The sequence below is a fragment of the Danio aesculapii genome, chromosome 6, assembly GCF_903798145.1.
Source record: "Danio aesculapii chromosome 6, fDanAes4.1, whole genome shotgun sequence".
NCBI classification, from domain to species: domain Eukaryota; kingdom Metazoa; phylum Chordata; class Actinopteri; order Cypriniformes; family Danionidae; genus Danio; species Danio aesculapii.
Genome location: NC_079440.1, coordinates 42,597,789 through 42,616,789, shown reverse-complemented (window position 1 = coordinate 42,616,789; position 19,001 = coordinate 42,597,789). Strand labels below are relative to the sequence as shown.

Below are 19,001 nucleotides of genomic sequence, written 5' to 3'. Positions count from 1 at the left end.
TATATGGGTGTTTCCCAGTGATGGGTTGCAGCTGTAAGTGCATCCGCTGCGTAAAACATATGCTGGATAAGTTGGCGATTATTTCCGCTGTGGTGACCCCTGATTAATAAAGGGACTAAGCCGAAAAGAAAATGAATGATTATTATTATTATTATTATTATTATTATTATTAAAATTATTATTAAAATTATTATTATTATTATTATTATTACAGTATGAGCAATGTACAATACATCAACCTTCCTATAGTACAGGCAATAACAATCAATTATTAACAATAAGCAATAAATAAATGAATAAAAACAATAATAAATACATAAAATGCTGACATACATCATAAATATTGTTGTTACTGGCTCAGCACATCTGTGTATGAATTACTTTAAACTGTTCTTGCGCCATCTCACAGTATAAATTAATATATAAACAAATACAATATGCAGGAAATATGCATTGATACAGCTTTATTATATATGGCATGTGGTTTAATTTGATAGGTTAACTGTTTTTGTGCTGTTTAGCGCTCCTCAGCGCATTCAGAGAGAGAGAGATCTCATCACATATATGGTTCTTCCACTCACCTCTTTCAGTGATTTTTCCTGGTTTTTGTTCTCCTCTTTGATTTAAATATGGTTTCCCAGCATCCCTCAAAGCCTTCCTTACTCTGTCCTTCCATTTGTTCATGTCGGCTCTCCTTTTTTGCTGAGGATTTGCCTTTTAATGTCCGAAGTGGAAATGACAGCAAATGGCATCTCCATTCTTCTTAATCGTGTGGTGCTATTTTAATGTTTAAAATATTAAAATGCAGTCTTGGTCGCACAAAAATATCCCCAAACTGTTTCTGTATACAAAGTTCACATACAATTAATGTCACATGATTATCTCATGTTTAAACTTTTTTTTAATTTATATTTTGTTTGTTGCACTCACTCAATTAGCTTTTGTTCTTCTTTTGTAAGTCACTCTGGATAAAAGCATCTGCGAAATGCATTAGTTAAAAAAATATCAATGTAACTTTTGCTTTTTTGTCTGTTGTGCGTCAATAAATAATTAATAAAAGAAAATTGCAGTTTGGATAATAACATCACAATCAGGGATTTTCAGACTCATACAATTCTTTGAAAAGTATGAAATAGATTGCACATCTACAGTTTTGCCATCCTAACAATAATTTCAACATAAATTAATCAATAGCTGTTGATTTAAACAGGGTCCCGGTGGATTGTCTGGAAAACCTGGCGCAAAGGTAAAGTGAAACCTTAATCTCTCTTTCTCACTCCAGAACACATTCATGCAAACGACTCTGCATTAGCCTAAGTAAGTAGTCATGAATCGCGCCGTGTCTTTTTTATATTTGACTATAGGGCAGTCAAGGTGATGCAGGGGAGAGAGGAGAAGCAGGCAGCCCTGGTTCACAAGGGCCTATGGGCCCCAGAGGGAAAGATGTGAGAGTTTGCACCTATTTATACATGAACACAGGGCTCTATAATCTACAGCTGCTTTTAACAACTTTTTTTAAATCTTTCTTGAGGTTAACTGGTCTAACACTTATTAACCCTAAACATACAGTATTGCATGTTCTGAAAGTTGCTGCTTTTTCGACATTAGCTTTAAAACTAATCTACCTCGATGATGATATTTTACACTACTAACAATTTCATATTTTCATCTAACCTCTTTCTTTCTTACAGAGGTAGCAAGTAGTCAAGATAATAGGTGACTTCTTTTCTTTGTCTTCTGATGCAATTCTCTCTTTTTTATTTTCTTAAATACTGCTATTTGCACTTGTGGCTTCTGAAATACAGAAATGTATTACTATTCATCAAAGGGAACCAAATGAAGTGAAAACGCTGTAGAAAAGTAGTAGGAATGTAGGAAGTCTAATCTCTTCTTTTGTTTCTTTAGGGGCTTAAAGGAGATAAGGGAGAGGATGGCATTGCAGTAAGTTTTTTTTTGTCATAATTACTCATAATTCATGTGCTTTTTATTTATTGTTGATTTGTCCCTTATTTCTAAGGGAGAACCTGGGTTGCCGGGTAAAGCAGGGGAAAGAGGTCTAAGAGTAAGTACACAGATTTGGTAATGTATGTGATGCTAAATTGTTGTACCATCTAGTCCAGCCACATCCTAACAGTGGTCTATTAATATCTTAGGGACTACCGGGGCAATCAGGTCAACCTGGGACAAAAGGAGACACAGGCGATCCAGGGGAAGATGGACGAAATGTAAGACATAATATATGGCTGCCTGAATGTATTACATGGGTCGACGACTATGGTATCTGCATCATATTAAATAAAAAATAAAATGAAAGCATATTAAATTCCGTAATACTAAATGGCATTTGTCAGTCCTTGTTCAGTGTAATAGTGATATTTTTGTAAAATCAAACAACATACTTATTCTGTTTTTATTAAAATATACAAAACAATATGCAATAATATGCACAAAAATAATAATATAATCTGAGATCCAAAAATAAATTATATATTTAAATTATATATATATATATATATATATATATATATATATATATATATATATATATATATATATATATATATATATATATATATATACACAGATTATTCTTGTTCTAAATATGCCTGGCAAAATTTTTAGAGGGTGTTTTCTGTAAATCATAGAAAAAATTATAGCCATTTTTTTGGAAAAAATAAGAATATTTATCAACAAGACACGCGTATTGGGAACAATACTTACTTGCATTTATTTTTTAATTGCTTACTTTTTTGGATGATTTTAAAAATCTGCTCTTTGGTCTAACTAATGTTAATAAAAATACAATTACTCTGCAGAATGTTAATATTATTAATGCTATTAGTTATTATTGATAACTAAAGCTAATATCTTGCTTGGTTTTCTCAAGCGTTTAAATAAAAGATAAATAAAACAACAACAGGTGGCTGCAAAGACTATTGAATTAGTTATTTGTGTGGTCATGTGATCAGTGTTTTTTTTTTTTTAATAGGGTACCCCAGGCACAATGGGACAAAGAGGGCCAAAGGGAGATCAGGTGAAAAATCAAACTCAAATTCCAAACGCCATGTTTAGACCAACATAAACACTGAAATAATCATTTAAATATCTTCATCATTGGTTATTATAGGGTATACAAGGTCCCCCAGGACCTCCTGGAGATGTGGTATGTTTCTAAATCATTTCATTTCTTCACTTTTTTATCTACATCCTAGTTATACAACATAAATAACTTGAATTTGTTCATTATGTTAGACAACAGGAGAGAAACAGCTAAGAGGTGAAAAAGGAGAAAAGGTACAAAAAAATCCTCATATTTTTAAACATTGGCTATCATGCTGATTTTGTCATTATAATTATGACCCATATTGTATCACCAGGGAGAAGCAGGTGACCCAGGAGAGCATGGGGCTAAAGGCCTAAAGGGTGAAGCAGGAGCTCAAGGCACTGCAGGATCAAGCGTAAGTCAGCGTGGAGATCAGACAGTATGTGTGCTTCAGAGTAATAGGATTTATATCTGGAACTGTTTGTTTTTTAGGGTCCCGAGGGGCAGCGTGGGCTACCAGGAGCCAGAGTAAGAACCTCCTGTAGTTTAATATCTTTTAGCTATTTATGCATCACTATTTATGTATCTTTTTCACCCAAAACATGAATATTCCACAATCATTTACTCACCCTACACTTGGTTTAAAAGTGTATGAGGTTATTAATGGTTTACATTAATGGTGATATTTTAAAAGATGTTGGTAAACCCATTGACTCATTAATGGAAGTTAATAGATACCATCAACTGTCTGGTAACAAGTATCCTTCAAAACACCTTCTTTTGTTTGAAACACTGATTTGAATTTTTTGGTGAACTATTGCTTTAATCTCATTCATACATACTGGATTGTTATTTAGGGAAGTGTAGTATAATGTTATATAACTGAAATACTAAATTACTGAATTATCTGATTTATAAACCACATAACTCAACTATTTGTTATTTTTAATAGCAGTCTGTATATCTCATTCTTCTTTCTATTTGTTCTAGGGTGACCCAGGCGACAGGGGCAGTCCAGGAGAAAAAGTAAGAGAGCTGGTTTTCTCAGTTTATTATGGGATGTCATGCTTCAAGCTTCTTTCATTTTCCAGAGTAAAGAAATGTTTCACCCTCATGGCCATGAACACACCAAGCATTTTTTTGAGAACGTTAATATGACCACAAGTCATGTATACAAAATATATTTGGTAAAAAAGATGTGTTTGAACTAAAAGATTTCTGGCAGGAAGTGGTAATAATGGTTAAAGGTGGCTTAATGTTAAAACATCTGCATGTCTTAATGCAAAGACTGCAGGTTCATTGATGGGCTGTAATCATTTGGCACCTCAAAATTAGATTAAAGTTTTATTCAGCGAATCATGATATGATTACAAAACAATATTCAATGCATCAATTTTTCAGCAATGTCTTTCAGCCACAAATCTATTTAAATAAATCATGCAGTAGCTTTGAGTGGTTTGCTTTATTTTTCTAAAAGATGTGGAAGTTTATGGTTTGCTTAAAGGTTTGGTATTTTCAATGTGGCAAATATTTAAAGAACTCGTCTATAATGTTTTGCAGTTTACATATGTTGTTTAAAAATATAATTAAATTTAATTATGATTGTTATTCGTTATTATAAATTCTTTATTGAAAATATACACTCACCGGCCACTTTATTAGGTACACCTTACTAGTATCGGGTTGGACCTCCTTTTGCCTTCAGAACTGCCTTAATCCTTCGTGGCAGAGATTCAACAAGGTACTGGAAATATCCTCAGAGATTTTTGTCCATATTGACATGATAGCATCACGCAGTTGCTGCAGATTTGTCTGCTGCACATCCATGATGCGAATCTCTCGTTCCACCACATCCCAAAGTTGCTCTATTGGATTGAGAGCTGGTGATTGTGGAGGCCATTTGAGTACAGTGAACTCATTGTCATGTTCAAGTAACCAGTATGAGATGATTCACGCTTTATGACATGGCGTGTTATCCTGCTGGAAGTAGCCATCAGAAGATGTGTGTGGTCATAAAGGCATGACCATGGTCAGCAACAATACACAGGTAGACTGTGGCGTTGACACGATGCTCAATTGGTACTAATGGGCCCAAAGTGTGCCAAGAAAATATCCCCCACATCATTACACCACCACAACCAGCCTGAACTGTTGATACAAAGCAGGATGGATCCATTCTTTTATGGTGTTGATGCGGAATTCTGACCCTACCATCTGAATGTCGCTGCAGAAATCGAGACTCGTCAGACCAGGCAACGTTTTTGCAATTTTCTATTGTCCAATTTTGGTGAGCCTGTGTGAATTGTAGCCTCAGTTTCCTGTTCTTGGCTGACAGGAGTGGCACCCGGTGTGGTCTTCTGCTGCTGCAGCCCATCCCCCTCAAGGTTTGACGTGTTGTGTGTTCAGAGATCAGCGCTCAAATCAGTCTGGCCATTCTCCTCTGACCTCTGGCTTCAACAAGGCATTTGCGCCCACAGAACTGCCACTCACTGGATAGTTTCTCCTTTTTCAGACCATTCTCTGTAAACCCTAGAGATGGTTGTGCTTGAAAATCCCAGTAGACCAGCAGTTTCTGAAATACTCAGACCAGCCCATCTGGCACCATCAATCATGCCACGTTCACATTCACTTATATCACCTTTCTTCCCCATTCTGATGTTCGGTTTAAACTGCAGCAGTTGACCATGTCTACATGCCTAAATGCATAAAATTAAATGCCTGAAGCTGCTTCCATGTGATTAGCTAATTTAAAATTTGAGTTAACGAGCAGTTGGACAGGTGTACCCTAATAAAGTGGCCAGTGAGTGTATATATAATTTATGTTTTTGGAGGTGAAACTGTCATTCTTTTTTTTTTTTTGAAAATGCATCTTGGCTGGATCAAAGTATTACAAAAGGGACACTTGTATTAAGTGCTCTACCAAGTGGCAGTTAATTTAACAGATTTTTAGAAGAAAACAGTACAATTAATTTGATTCAAAATGGATTGTGATGTCTGATCAAATTCCCTTATTATAATTTCCCCTGAGCAGGTAATTGAACACCTTGTTCATCTGTTCAAATTAATTTTGCAATGAATAATATTGGGCTGCATAATATTGGAAAAAAAATTTTTAGATTTTCTGCAATGTATATTGTAATATTTCACAAGACAACTTGAATAAGTCGATTTGGTAAAAAAAAAAGATAATTTGAGATGATTTTGTAGGGGAGTGCTGTTATGAAGCGGACAGGAGACAGAGGTAAGGAAACGTTAGGGTGTTTATTGAATGACAACAAGGAGCACATGAAGGATAGCCAGGAGGATCAGGAATGATGTTGGGGTCTTTTCCTCCGTGGCTGGGTAACAGGAATACACGAGGATGGACAGCACACACCAGATACAGCTGACAGAGGATGACACAGACTTGGAAGGACTGGAAGACAGGACGATTCGGGAGGACCAGGAAGACTAGGAGGAATACAAAGAGAACAGGTAAGTAAATCGTTTGTTTAGCTGAGGATGACTACGCTGAGTGGTCGCTCAGTTGTCCGCTTTCGTCGAGACGAGCCCGGACAATGAGCGACTGGAGTGCTGTGCTTTTATCTGGTGCTCGTGAATGTGATGCAGCTGTGTGCTCATTAGAAGTCAGGTGATGGTGATCTTCGTGAGTGGGGGTCGTGAGAGCCTGACCAATCCATGACAGTACCCCCCTCCCCAGGGCCCGCTCCTGAGGGCCGACACCTCCGACGCCGTGGTGGTCTCCCTCTGCCTCTAGGCGCTGGGAACTCAGGGTGGCTCTCATGAAACTCCACCATGAGACTAGGATCGAGAATATCAGCTCTGGGAACCCATGTCCTTTCTTCGGGGCCGTACCCTTCCCAGTCCACCAGGTACTCCAACTGGCCACCACGACGTCGGGAACGCAAGATCTCCTTCACTGCGTAGACGGCTCCTTCTTCTAGGAGCAGTGGAGGAGGGGGTTCCTCTTCGTGGTCAGGCTCTGTGGAGGGAAGAACAGGATCGTGATAGGGTTTCAGGAGTGATACGTGGAATGTAGGGTGAATACGGTAGTGAGAGGGTAATTGTAGTTTGTAGGTGACGGGGTTAACCTGTTCCACGATGGTGAAGGGACCAACAAATCGGGGACTTAACTTGCGAGAGGGCAGTCGCATGCGTATGTCCCGGGTGGATAGCCACACCTTTTGTCCGGGTGTGTATCTGGGTTCTTCAGACCTTCTTCTATCGGCGGTTACCTTGCTTCGACGGACTGCCCTCTGCAGATGTTGATGAGCCTCGTCCCAGACTCTCTCGCTCTCCCGGAACCAGTGATCCACCGCGGGGACATCAGATGGTTCGCCATCCCAGGGAAAGAGCGGTGGTTGGAAGCCCAGGACGCACTGGAATGGCGTGAGTCCGGTGGAGGGTTGCCGCAGTGAATTTTGGGCATATTCTGCCCAGCCCAAATACTGGCTCCAGGAGCTCTGGTGACCACTGCAGAAGGTCCTCAGGAACCGTCCCACCTCCTGAATCTTCCTCTCTGTCTGCCCGTTGGTTTGGGGATGATATCCAGAAGAGAGGCTGACGGCCACACCTAGGAGCTTGAAGAAGGCTTTCCATAGACGTGAGATGAACTGTGGACCTCTGTCCGACACAATATCTTCTGGAATACCAAATGACCTGAAGACTTGATTAAAGATATTGTCGGCAGTTTCAAAGGCTGTGGGAAGACCTTTCAGAGGGATTAGTTTGACAAACTTTGAGAATCTATCTACTATGACTAGAATACAGGTATTACCTTCTGATGAAGGGAGATCAGTGATAAAGTCCACTCCTAGGTGTGACCAGGGACGGTTCGGAATCGGCAAGGGATGGAGCTTTCCAGCGGGTAGATGACGTGGGCTCTTGGATTGGGCACAGTCCTTACAGCCCTGAACATATTGCCTCACATCCCTTGCCATGTTTGGCCACCAGAATCGTTGGGATACTAGCGAGAGAGTATTGTTGATCCCTGGATGTCCAGTGCCTAGCGAGGTATGTAAGGAGTGGATCAGATCTACCCGGTGTTCAGGTGGTATGAACTGCCGATGAGGAGGGCATCCCGGCGGAGCAGGGGCTTCCGGAGTGGCAACGACTGGAGGAGCGTTCCAGGTGATCGGACAAATGGAGATGTGTTCGGGAAGAATCTTCGTTGGGAGTTCTTCATGATCGTGATGCTCGTGTAAACGAGAGAGAGCGTCTGCTCTTAGATTCTTGGGTCCTGGACGATAGGAAATGGAGAAATCAAAACGTGAGAAGAAAAGTGACCATCTGGCTTGACGTGGACATAGTCTCTTGGCCTCCTTGATATATTGGAGGTTTTTGTGATCTGTGATCACCTGGAACGGATGTTTGGCTCCCTCCAACCAGTGACGCCACTCCTCCAAGGCTAGCTTGATTGCTAGCAGCTCCCTGTCTCCTATGCTGTAATTCTGCTCCGCCGGGCTCAACTTCCGAGAGAAATAGGCACAGGGATGCAGTCGGGGCGGTGTATCATGATGTTGAGATAATACTGCCCCGACGCCGGTGGTGGATGCGTCCACTTCCACCACGAAAGGAAGATTTGGGTCAGGATGAGTCAGGAGTGGGGCCCTTGTGAACTCCTTCTTAAGAAGGCGGAAGGCTGCGGCTGCTTCTTTGGTCCACTCCAGTCCTTTGGGTTTACCCTTGAGGAGATTAGTGAGAGGTGATGTAATCCTGCTGTAGTCCTTGATAAACCGTCTATAAAAGTTAGCAAACCCAAGAAACCTCTGGAGCTCCTTAGTGGAAGTGGGTTCTGACCAGGATAGAACAGCCTCAATTTTCTTCCCATCCATACGTATACCGGTTTGATCAATGATGTATCCCAAGAAATGAATCGACTTCTGGTGGAATGAGCATTTCTCCGCTTTGAGGTAGAGGTGATGTTCTCTCAATGTGTGTAGGACCTCCGCAACGTGTTGGCGATGTTCGGCCTCACTCCGGGAGTAAATGAGGATGTCATCTATGTACACTATTACAAAGTGGTGAAGAAACTCCCGGAGGACTTCATGAATGAAGTTTTGGAATACGGAGGGGGCGTTGACCAGACCGTAAGGCATGACCTCATATTCATAGTGGCCAGTAGGGGTCACGAATGCTGTCTTCCATTGGTCCCCCTCACGTATTCTTATCAGATTATACGCGCTGCGGAGGTCCAATTTAGTGAAGACTTTAGCTTCTCGGAGCTGTTCCAAAGCGGCTGGTACCAGAGGAAGGGGATATCGGTATTTTACTGTACCGTTATTTAGGACCCTGTAGTCGATGCATGGACGCAGCCCTCCGTCCTTCTTGGCCACAAAGAAGAAGCTTGAGGCGGCTGGTGATTTTGAGTGACGTATGTACCCCTGACTCAGAGCCTCCCTTATGTAATCTTCCATTGCCTGATTCTCTGGAAGCGAGAGCGGGTAGATCCTACCTCTTGGCAACTGGGCATCTGGAACTAGGTCGATCGCGCAGTCCCATGGCCGATGCGGCGGTAGCTGGGAAGCTCTCTTGGGGCAGAAGACATCATGAAAGGAGCTGTACTCCTTAGGAATGTGGATAGACTGCTTCTCAGGAGGGCTCTCGACCGATGTTGCAAACAAAGAAATGGGGTTCCGACCTTGAAGAGGGAGATTTGGAAAACAGGTAGGTGTACATCCAGATCCCCATTTCTTTATCTCTCCTGTGCCCCAAGAGATGATGGGATCGTGCTTCACCAGCCACGGGCGCCCTAGAATGATGTCCATATTTGCACCCTCCAGAACCAGAAATTGAATCCTCTCTTGATGTAACAGCCCCACTTGAAGAAGGATGTCTTCGCATTGTCGATGGATACGGGTCGAAGATCGAGTGCACTGGGTTATCGGTTGTATCTGGTATATATGCGAGGACGCCTCAGTACGGAGGTGGAGTTGACGACAGAGGGATTGGGAGATGAAGTTCCCTGCTGACCCGGAGTCGATGAGGGCTGTGACAAGGAGAGAAATAGAGGCAGTAGTTATTTGTACGGTGGTAGTAAGTGGTTTACATTGTTCAATATTCGTACTGAATACACTCACTGAAGTCCGAATGGGACGAAGGGGACACTCCATACGGGTGTGTCCACTGACACCGGCAGTATAGACACAGACCCCGGGTCAGCCTCCTCTGTCGTTCCGCTGATGTCAGTCTTCCAGACTCTATTATCATGGGTTCTGGTTCTGGAGAGGCTGTTGATTCAGGCGATTGGAGGAGTGCAGACGAGGGGGTGATGGTGTCCTGTTGATAGGAACGGAGACGATCGGAACATCGGAGAGAATGTTGGATGAATCTCTCCAGACCCATTGTATCATCTAATGTGGCCAGCTGGATTCGGAGAGTGGGTTCCAAGCCGAGCCGGTACGTGGTCAACAACGATCTCTCATTCCATCCACTTGCAGCTGCTAGAGTGCGAAACCGGAGAGCATATTCCTGTGTAGATAGAGTACCTTGCTTTAGATGATACAGCTGCTCTCCAGCGGCTACTTCCCCATCAGAACGTCCAAACACCTCTTTGAAATACTCCGTGAAGGTAGTGATGGAATTCATGACCGGCCCGGCTTGGTTCCAGATCGTCTCAGCCCATTTAAGTGCAGGTCCAGAGAGTAGTGATACGATGTAGGCGATCTTTGACTTATCTGTGGGATATAGAGAAGGTTGCATTTCGAATATGAGGGAACATTGTAACAGAAAACCATTGCACTCCCCCGCTCCGCCTGAGTAGGGCGCTGGTCGGGCCATGGGACTGGAAGGAAGGGCCGAAGAAGAAACTGTGGAGGCGGAAGTGCTCGGTGCTGGTGGTGCGTTGGAAAGTGGAGCTGGTGGCTGTAGAATCCGCTTCAACTGGTCCACCAGCTCTTGAAAGTGATCGAGGGTGCTCATGTTGTCGTCGTTATGGGTCCGGGCTTCTGTTATGAAGCGGACAGGAGACAGAGGTAAGGAAACGTTAGGGTGTTTATTGAATGACAACAAGGAGCACATGAAGGATAGCCAGGAGGATCAGGAATGATGTTGGGGTCTTTTCCTCCGTGGCTGGGTAACAGGAATACACGAGGATGGACAGCACACACCAGATACAGCTGACAGAGGATGACACAGACTTGGAAGGACTGGAAGACAGGACGATTCGGGAGGACCAGGAAGACTAGGAGGAATACAAAGAGAACAGGTAAGTAAATCGTTTGTTTAGCTGAGGATGACTACGCTGAGTGGTCGCTCAGTTGTCCGCTTTCGTCGAGACGAGCCCGGACAATGAGCGACTGGAGTGCTGTGCTTTTATCTGGTGCTCGTGAATGTGATGCAGCTGTGTGCTCATTAGAAGTCAGGTGATGGTGATCTTCGTGAGTGGGGGTCGTGAGAGCCTGACCAATCCATGACAAGTGCATCTGCATAAAATATAATAAATCACAAGTACAGATAATTATAATAGAACCAAGTCTAATCAGATTCAATTACTGAAAATAAAATAATCAAATGTACAATAAAGCTGTATAGACTTCATTGTATAATTAATGACATACAATTAATCTTTGTTAAAGCTACAAACATAAAGCCCAAATGCTTTAAACTTGCTTAAAAGGTTTACACAAGCCTTAAAAACACACACAACTGATAAACTTTCACTTTATTATGGTTAAACTGAAATGACTCCAAAATTCTCTTGTGTTGTGAACTGTTGTACCTGGTCAGCAATAATCCTGACGACATTCAGCAATGTGACAAAATAAGCAGCTTCCTTAAATATTCCGTCAAAGGCAGGTGTAACGCCTCTGCAAAAAAAACATTCTATTTTAGAGCGCATCAGTGACAGTATTTTGAAAGTAAGTGTCACACAGTGGATGACAGCTGAGAAATGGCTGAGTTTATAACACCGGCTGCGGTAATCAGTGTAAAGTATAAATATAACTGCTTAGTCATGGATCTCTCTATACCGCAGTGGCTGTGACACTTTTCATTACGTCAGGGTTTACCTCCCGGGTTTTAAATAACAGGTCTCACTAGCACTGCAATTATTTGTTATTGGCTGTCGGCAAGACTGTTTAATCTTTGTTTAACATTTGTGCTACAGAATTGAAACAAGGCTTTGTTGGTTTCCATCGAGAGGAAATGAAATCTTACTGACGTCTCGTTGCTTTTTGCTTTCTGTCAGAGAGACATATAGCCAATTAGTTTGCGTCTGACCCTCGTGTCTGACGTATACCAGTCTGTCCGTAATTTATCCGTCTGCGGGTTTTTAGACCAGCCTCATTGATTATTACATTGATAAAGATGATGCTTCTGCTTTTGGCATGCATTGGTACAGTGATGTGAGAATTGTTAGCGACGAAGATTGGATCTGTCAGTGAGCCATTTCTCATTATTATTCATTCAAGTTGGCGATGGCTGAATGCTGCTAAAAATTGAAATCGATTTTGACAGTTATGATGAGGGTTTTGGGCATATCTGCAGTATGTGTGTGTCACAGTGAATATTGATTCATGCATATGTGTGCAGGGAGAACGAGGAGCGGCTGGTTTGGATGGACGCCCCGGTCAAGATGGGAAACCTGGGCCGCCTGGATCTCCTGGATTACGGGTCAGATCACTTTAATTCTTGTATTAACTTCATAGTCAAATGATCCCCAATCAGTCTGAGTCATTTTGTGAATCGTTTTGGTTTTGTAGGGTGACCCGGGAAAACAAGGGGATCCTGGAAGAGATGTGAGTGCTTCAGCTTGTTGAATAAAAATCAATCCAGGTTTCAATCAGAAATTTTAATTGTATGCTTTAAAGAAACGTTATTATGGATAGATAACGTTGTTATGGATAAATAAACATTCAATTTTGGTTGCACCATACTGTAACTTTGCAAACACGTCAACTAATTTGCATTAGAATATTAATAGAATGAGAGGTAATGATTAGTGCAACACAGGCTCATTGTGAAAACGTACCCCCGAATACATTTCTGGAGAGTGCAAATTATGTTGCCAGAGCTAGGGCTCAGATCAGGCCCAAAAACAAAACCCGACCCTACCCGAATACATGCACCTTGTGTCCAAGCCCAACCTGGTCCGATACATTAAAGGTTCAAGACAGCCTGGAGTACAGATTTGTGTGTGTTCAGCATCAGTTAAGACAACATTAGCACCTGTTAGCTTTAATTGTGGGGAAAACTGGGTAATTTTGAGCTTTTGTCAGGTAATTTCATCTTCTGGGTTTAACATTTTTGGGGTGGGATCAAAATTAATGATAGGTTTCCTCTAGGCATAGGTTTCTCATTAATATTTATAGATTTGTTATCCTATGAGAAGAGCCTGCTTCTTAATTAATCATGAGAGCATGTGCTTTCCAAAGGCAAGGCAGACCTGCCAAATTGTGAGACCAAATCACTGGGTGAGACCGCGTCTGTGGATGTCGTATGTGTTTGTTTCCATGATCCATGGGGTGGATCCCGCGATGCTGTCAGGGCTGATACAGCAAAGCTGTTGGTTTGTCTTTTACCAGTTGAGTTCGTTACCATTCAGACACATCTCCTATATCTGTGCTGCTGTGTTAGCACATGTGTAAAATTGTGGTTAATATGTACATGAAATTACGAATAACAAATGTAGCAGGGCATTAAATTACTGTTTATTTCTTTGCATTTTAACTTTGTAAACTATAAAATCATGGGTCTTCTCATGGTGTGTGCCTCATTTTGTGAGCCAATAGACAACAGTTGATCGCTCCCCTCTTTTCCCCTACTCTGCTGGCCACACCTACTCCACCCTCTGCTCTCAGCGCTCCACATCCATCATGAAGCATTTTTTTAATTCTGAGGTAGACTTGTACCGAAAGAGGGGGGGTCCATAGACCTTTAATTGTAATTATGAGCCTGAGCCTGATTTAAACCCGACTATTTTTTAATACATACGTTTATAACAGACATTGTTAACTACAATTCTGAGTTGTTGAACTACAGACATTATTTTAGATTTATCTTAATGTATAATGCTACATGGACAAATCATGTAAACTGCATTGTTTGTTTATTCAGAATGGATTGTAACAAAAAAGAGGACATTGAAGGCTGACTATTATCCTTTTTTTCTTCCATGGCAAGCCTGCTTCATGACATGTGTCTGTTCATCGTGGAGGTCACCGTTTTTATGCCACTTTCACACTTTGAACAGAGCGTGAGCAGCACTTTTTTTGGGCGTCCATGTTAACAGATAAATATTAGAGCTGTCATACCGTACGCAGTAGCAGTGCGGAGTGTGAGCAGAGCTGAAGCATAAGTGCCGTGATCATTTCTACATTTGAACATTCTATTGAACATTTCTATTGGGTCTAATTTTGCCACTGCTCACACTCAATTAAAGTGTCATTAAAATGACCAAAAACACATTGAATGACAGGAAAAAATTAGCAATTTTACCCAATAAACGCATTGATAAGATCCACTGATTTTTATGCACTGTTTCTGCTCCACAAACACACTGCGGATGTGCTGCCTCAACTCTGCTTGTTTGTGTGCTGTGAATGTGTGCCAGTGGAGGAGACGCTGTTGCAGGAGTTAGAGTGTTGCTGCGCATGACACACGTTGCGAGTTGTGCAACTTTGTAGAACCATACATGTTCCTTAGGCCGACTTTGCTAAAATATTCGTATCATATTTCTAATTAGGACATAGCTTTCCAACCAAATAGGCTAACTAAGTAATCACTGAAAAAACCCCACAAATGCTTGATTACAGCCTGGCCCGAAGATAATGGCAGGAAATATTGGCCCGACATGGCCGAATCTAAACTCTAGCTAGAGCTACGTATGGCTGCATTTAATCTTTTAAATGAATGCTACAGGGCGGTATGATGCCACAGCTTCTGTTTTTTTCCGCACTACTGGCTGACCACTTACCTCGGTGAGGACAGCTTTTCCAATGTTAGCAGTTTGCAGAGTAGCTCACCATGTACGCTGGCGTACTTAAGACACAGAGAGGAGTTGACAACAATGACGGGGTTCGAGTCTGGCGAAGAACGGTTTCAAAAAGCAGGTAAAACCAAACCAAAAGGCAAAAAATAAAATAAACAAGTAAATAACAGGGAGAGAATGTGTTGGTCAGTCGGTCAGTCAGTCAGTAGGTCGACAGCGGCCTTTGGTGGATTTACACGAAAACAGCAGGCGTAAATGGCATTCGCAGAAGAAATTTAAGATTTTAAAAAAGCGTCCTCAGCGGCCTCTGGTGGATTTGCGAATACAAAAACTGCAAAAAAAACATACCTCCTGGGATGTATTTCGCGATCTCCAGAAATGTATATAGGGGTACAGTACTTATCGATAATGAGCCTGGGTTGAGTTAGGGTTAGCAAAAAAGGTTGACTAAGAATAAGATGTAACTGTAAAGTTGCTTGCACTGTAGTGGAAGTAGGAAATCTGTTGCATGACCATCTAAATAAGGGATATTTCACTCTGAAACTGAAAAATCTCATCATTTACTCCACATTTCATGTCTACAGTATTTGAGCTTCTTTCATTTGTTAAAGACAAAAGAAGATATACATATTTTTAAATAATTATGTTAATTGTATTTACACAATAATACACACATGACAATACATCTTCAAAAAATAAATAATGAAAAGCTCAAAACAACACAAGGGAGAACAATGGATGAAAAAAGGAAAAAAAAATCAGATCATATACAGTATAAAACATGACTTGACAACATTGCTTATTTTCCAGATAATAATAAAGTTACCTTCCTTTCAGTATGATAAGGCAAAGACTAGGTTCCAAATAATACCAAATATTGTCCAAACTTTAAAAAAATGTTCTGTCTATTTGTAATACAAGGGTAAGATGCTCCAGGGGAATTAACTCAAAAAAGAAAAAAATATCTTGTTCCAGCCTTTAAGAGATGAAGATTTATCATTAATCCAATTAAGTAAAATATTTTTTCTGGCTGCAAAGGTCAATATATTATACAATTTCTTATTAGCAGATGAAAAAAATGTGTCCATTATTTAATGTATACCCAAAATCAATAAAACTGTGTCAAAATCCAGTTGCACCTTAAAGATCTTTTCCATTTCCCCAGCACCATTACCTTTGTAGTCTATTACATGACCACATACAATGTGTTAGTTCCTACATCAGTTTTACATTTTAAACACATTACAAGTGTTAAAAAGATGTCTGTGGTTAAAAGTCATTTGGAGTCTATGTATTATTTTATATTGTATTTCTCTTCTACATGTTCAAACAGATATTTTCTTAGCATTAGACCAAATATCACCCCATGTTTCATCGTCACTATCAGTATCTAACTCTTCTTCCCTTAGTTTTATCTCTCTGTATAACAGGAGAGGGGATTTAATATACAGACCCATAAAATCGACCCACAGAAATTTTTCCTAATGATAAAAATAATAACCTCTCAATATAAGAGATCTCACAATTCCTAACAAGTGTTTTGTTGTTACAAGTGTAATGTCTCATTTGGAGAAAATGGAAAAAAATCATGTTTAAAGAAAATAATTTACTTTATTTTTTTTACATTGATACATTGCTACTTGTTACCAACATTCTTGAGAATCTCATCTGAATCTCATAAATTTTTGGATTCACTTGAGAGTGCGTAAACAATGAGCACATTTTTATTTTTGGGTGAACTATCCCTTTAAGCCAGGATTAGACTGTGTGGATTTTTAAACTTGGTTGTAGATCGAGTACAAAAGAAGAATCATCACAAAATTCTTCCCTCAAACCTCAGAAATGCACACACTACATGCTTTGAAAAATGTGGCAGATCACACACTGCAAAATGTTATTGGATTATTATGCAAGAGCGAGCAGCACATGTGATCTCACAAATCAGATTGTCATTGACGATTTATCAGGCAAAAATCTACAGCAGTTTGCAGCTTTTTACACACAAGAGGTATGTTTCAAACAGTAGGGCATTCTGCCCAGTGCTTCGCTTTGATCTTACGGTTGTTGTACATTTTCCAAGTCTACAAGCTGTCTAGTCTAGTGGACCAATACAGCAGCTTGTTTTGTGGTTGCAAATAGGCTATTGTATAAATACTGAGATAATTATACAGTTATAATCCTACAGACTTAAAATCATTAATTTCAAACATCAAAACCGATCAACATAGTCTCCCAGATAGCATGCGAATGTGGGCCACTTTAGGCAGTTATGCGGCTCTGGTGGTATTCCTTCAACCCAGACAAAATGAATGTGAGCCTGTAGTGGCCCACCTGTACCGTGGCAAAGGGGGGCCAAAGATTCAATTTCATATATGGGACATTTAAGACAAAGATTTGGCACTTATAGCAAAATGTAATCTGAATGTGAGCCTAATGTGACCCATGTGGAAAATGACAAATATGGCCCAAATGATGGAGGACAAATGTGGGCCACAGTTGGCAAAAAGTGGCATAGTCATTTAAGGGTAATCTGGGTCTAAACCTAAAGTGGCTCACACGTGTAAGTGCAAATGTGGCCCAGTTATCTTAAGACATATGTGGGCCACTTTTGGCAAATATTTGGCACAGTAAGCTCTGCCTATTGCGACTTTGAACCTAATGTGGCCCAGAGAGAATATGGCAATTGTGGCCCAGTTATCTTAAGACATATGTGGGCCACAGAGACATCAATATATATATGGGTATGCTTTCAGAATGAGTCTGGGTTAGAAATGATGAAGGAGTTTTTTTTTTTTTTTTAATAATTCAGCCTAAAACTCTAGTAATAGCAGATCATAAGCATATGATCTGTTAATACTCTAATTTTTGATCCTTGACGCATCTACAAATCTATTTGGCTAATTAATTTCTGTTTCCTAGGGATTGGCAGGATTAAGAGGGCCTCAGGGTCCCCCAGGGCTAACTGGGCCCCCAGGAGCTGATGGCACGCCTGTGAGTTTGTGTTGGGAAAATCACGTCTAGACAAATTCCTTTGCTGAGTCATAAGCATGTGCTTTATCACATCAAAATAATATTTTGCTTTATTTCAGGGTAAAGCGGGGGAGGACGGGAAACCAGGACTGCCTGGAAAGGCTGTAAGTGAAGCTATAATTATATATTCTTTCAAAAATATTTGCATCTACAGTATACGCAGAATATATTACTCTAGACTTGTTCAACAACTCCATTGTAATATTGATGGCAGTTTTTAAAATTAATATTATCATTCTTTTACATCCGCGTTCGATGAACCAGTGGAAAATCTTCTCTCGCCCTGCACATTTCGTACTGCTCATTGTGTGTGCGCGCGAGAACTGTCAACAACAGTTCCTCAGACAGTCTCAAGTACTCTGCAGAGACTCACATAGATGCGACTCTTTTAGGCTTAAAAATGCGGCCGGCGACTTCAGCCGGTGTTTTTAAATCTGAAATGTCTGGGTGTCGACTTTGGCTTTTGCTTTCTAAAGTTGTTTTGTTTTTGCATTACTCTTTTATTAAAGACTACTTTCCGCTTCAAAGCTGACAGCGAGCACATAGCCGCGAGACCGAGAGAAAAAGTAAATAATAAATTCTTTAATCTAAAAGACTCAAAAAAACTTCACTAAATACTCAGAAAATATATAATAATACAAAATATATGTACTATATTAGAAATGTGCAATCAACATATTTGCCTTATTTAAATAATCTACACTTTTTTTTTTTACACTTTTTATTCTAATTATTAATTAATTGTTAATAAATATCCATTTTAGAGATATTGTCTGTTTTTATTCAATTTTCCTGTTATTTATCTCTCATTTGCTGTATGCTGTATGTTATTAATATGATGATGTTTATATATTACATATTTTATACATATCTAATATGCTTTGGCAATACTGTACTAAATGTCATGCCAATAAAGCAACCTGAACTTTTTGTGTCACATGTAGTTAACCATTTATGTGCCATGGGTAAAGGATTTGTTTCAATCCGGCTACGACCGCA

General features: G+C 40.4%; 1 protein-coding gene across 4 annotated transcripts in view; it reads left to right on the top strand.

Annotated features, from left to right (window-relative positions):
• col7a1 (collagen, type VII, alpha 1) overlaps positions 1–19,001 on the top strand; it is a 127,916-nt gene that overhangs the window by 66,690 nt on the left and 42,225 nt on the right. For all 4 annotated transcript variants that reach the window (XM_056460236.1, XM_056460238.1, XM_056460237.1 and 1 more), the window contains exons 52-66: positions 1,211–1,246; positions 1,365–1,445; positions 1,906–1,941; positions 2,018–2,062; positions 2,154–2,225; positions 2,990–3,034; positions 3,128–3,163; positions 3,253–3,294; positions 3,378–3,458; positions 3,536–3,571; positions 4,034–4,069; positions 12,575–12,655; positions 12,745–12,780; positions 17,892–17,963; positions 18,062–18,106. In XM_056460236.1, coding sequence (XP_056316211.1) covers positions 1,211–1,246; positions 1,365–1,445; positions 1,906–1,941; positions 2,018–2,062; positions 2,154–2,225; positions 2,990–3,034; positions 3,128–3,163; positions 3,253–3,294; positions 3,378–3,458; positions 3,536–3,571; positions 4,034–4,069; positions 12,575–12,655; positions 12,745–12,780; positions 17,892–17,963; positions 18,062–18,106 — 780 coding nt within the window. The remainder of the gene's footprint in view (positions 1–1,210; positions 1,247–1,364; positions 1,446–1,905; positions 1,942–2,017; positions 2,063–2,153; positions 2,226–2,989; positions 3,035–3,127; positions 3,164–3,252; positions 3,295–3,377; positions 3,459–3,535; positions 3,572–4,033; positions 4,070–12,574; positions 12,656–12,744; positions 12,781–17,891; positions 17,964–18,061; positions 18,107–19,001) is intronic.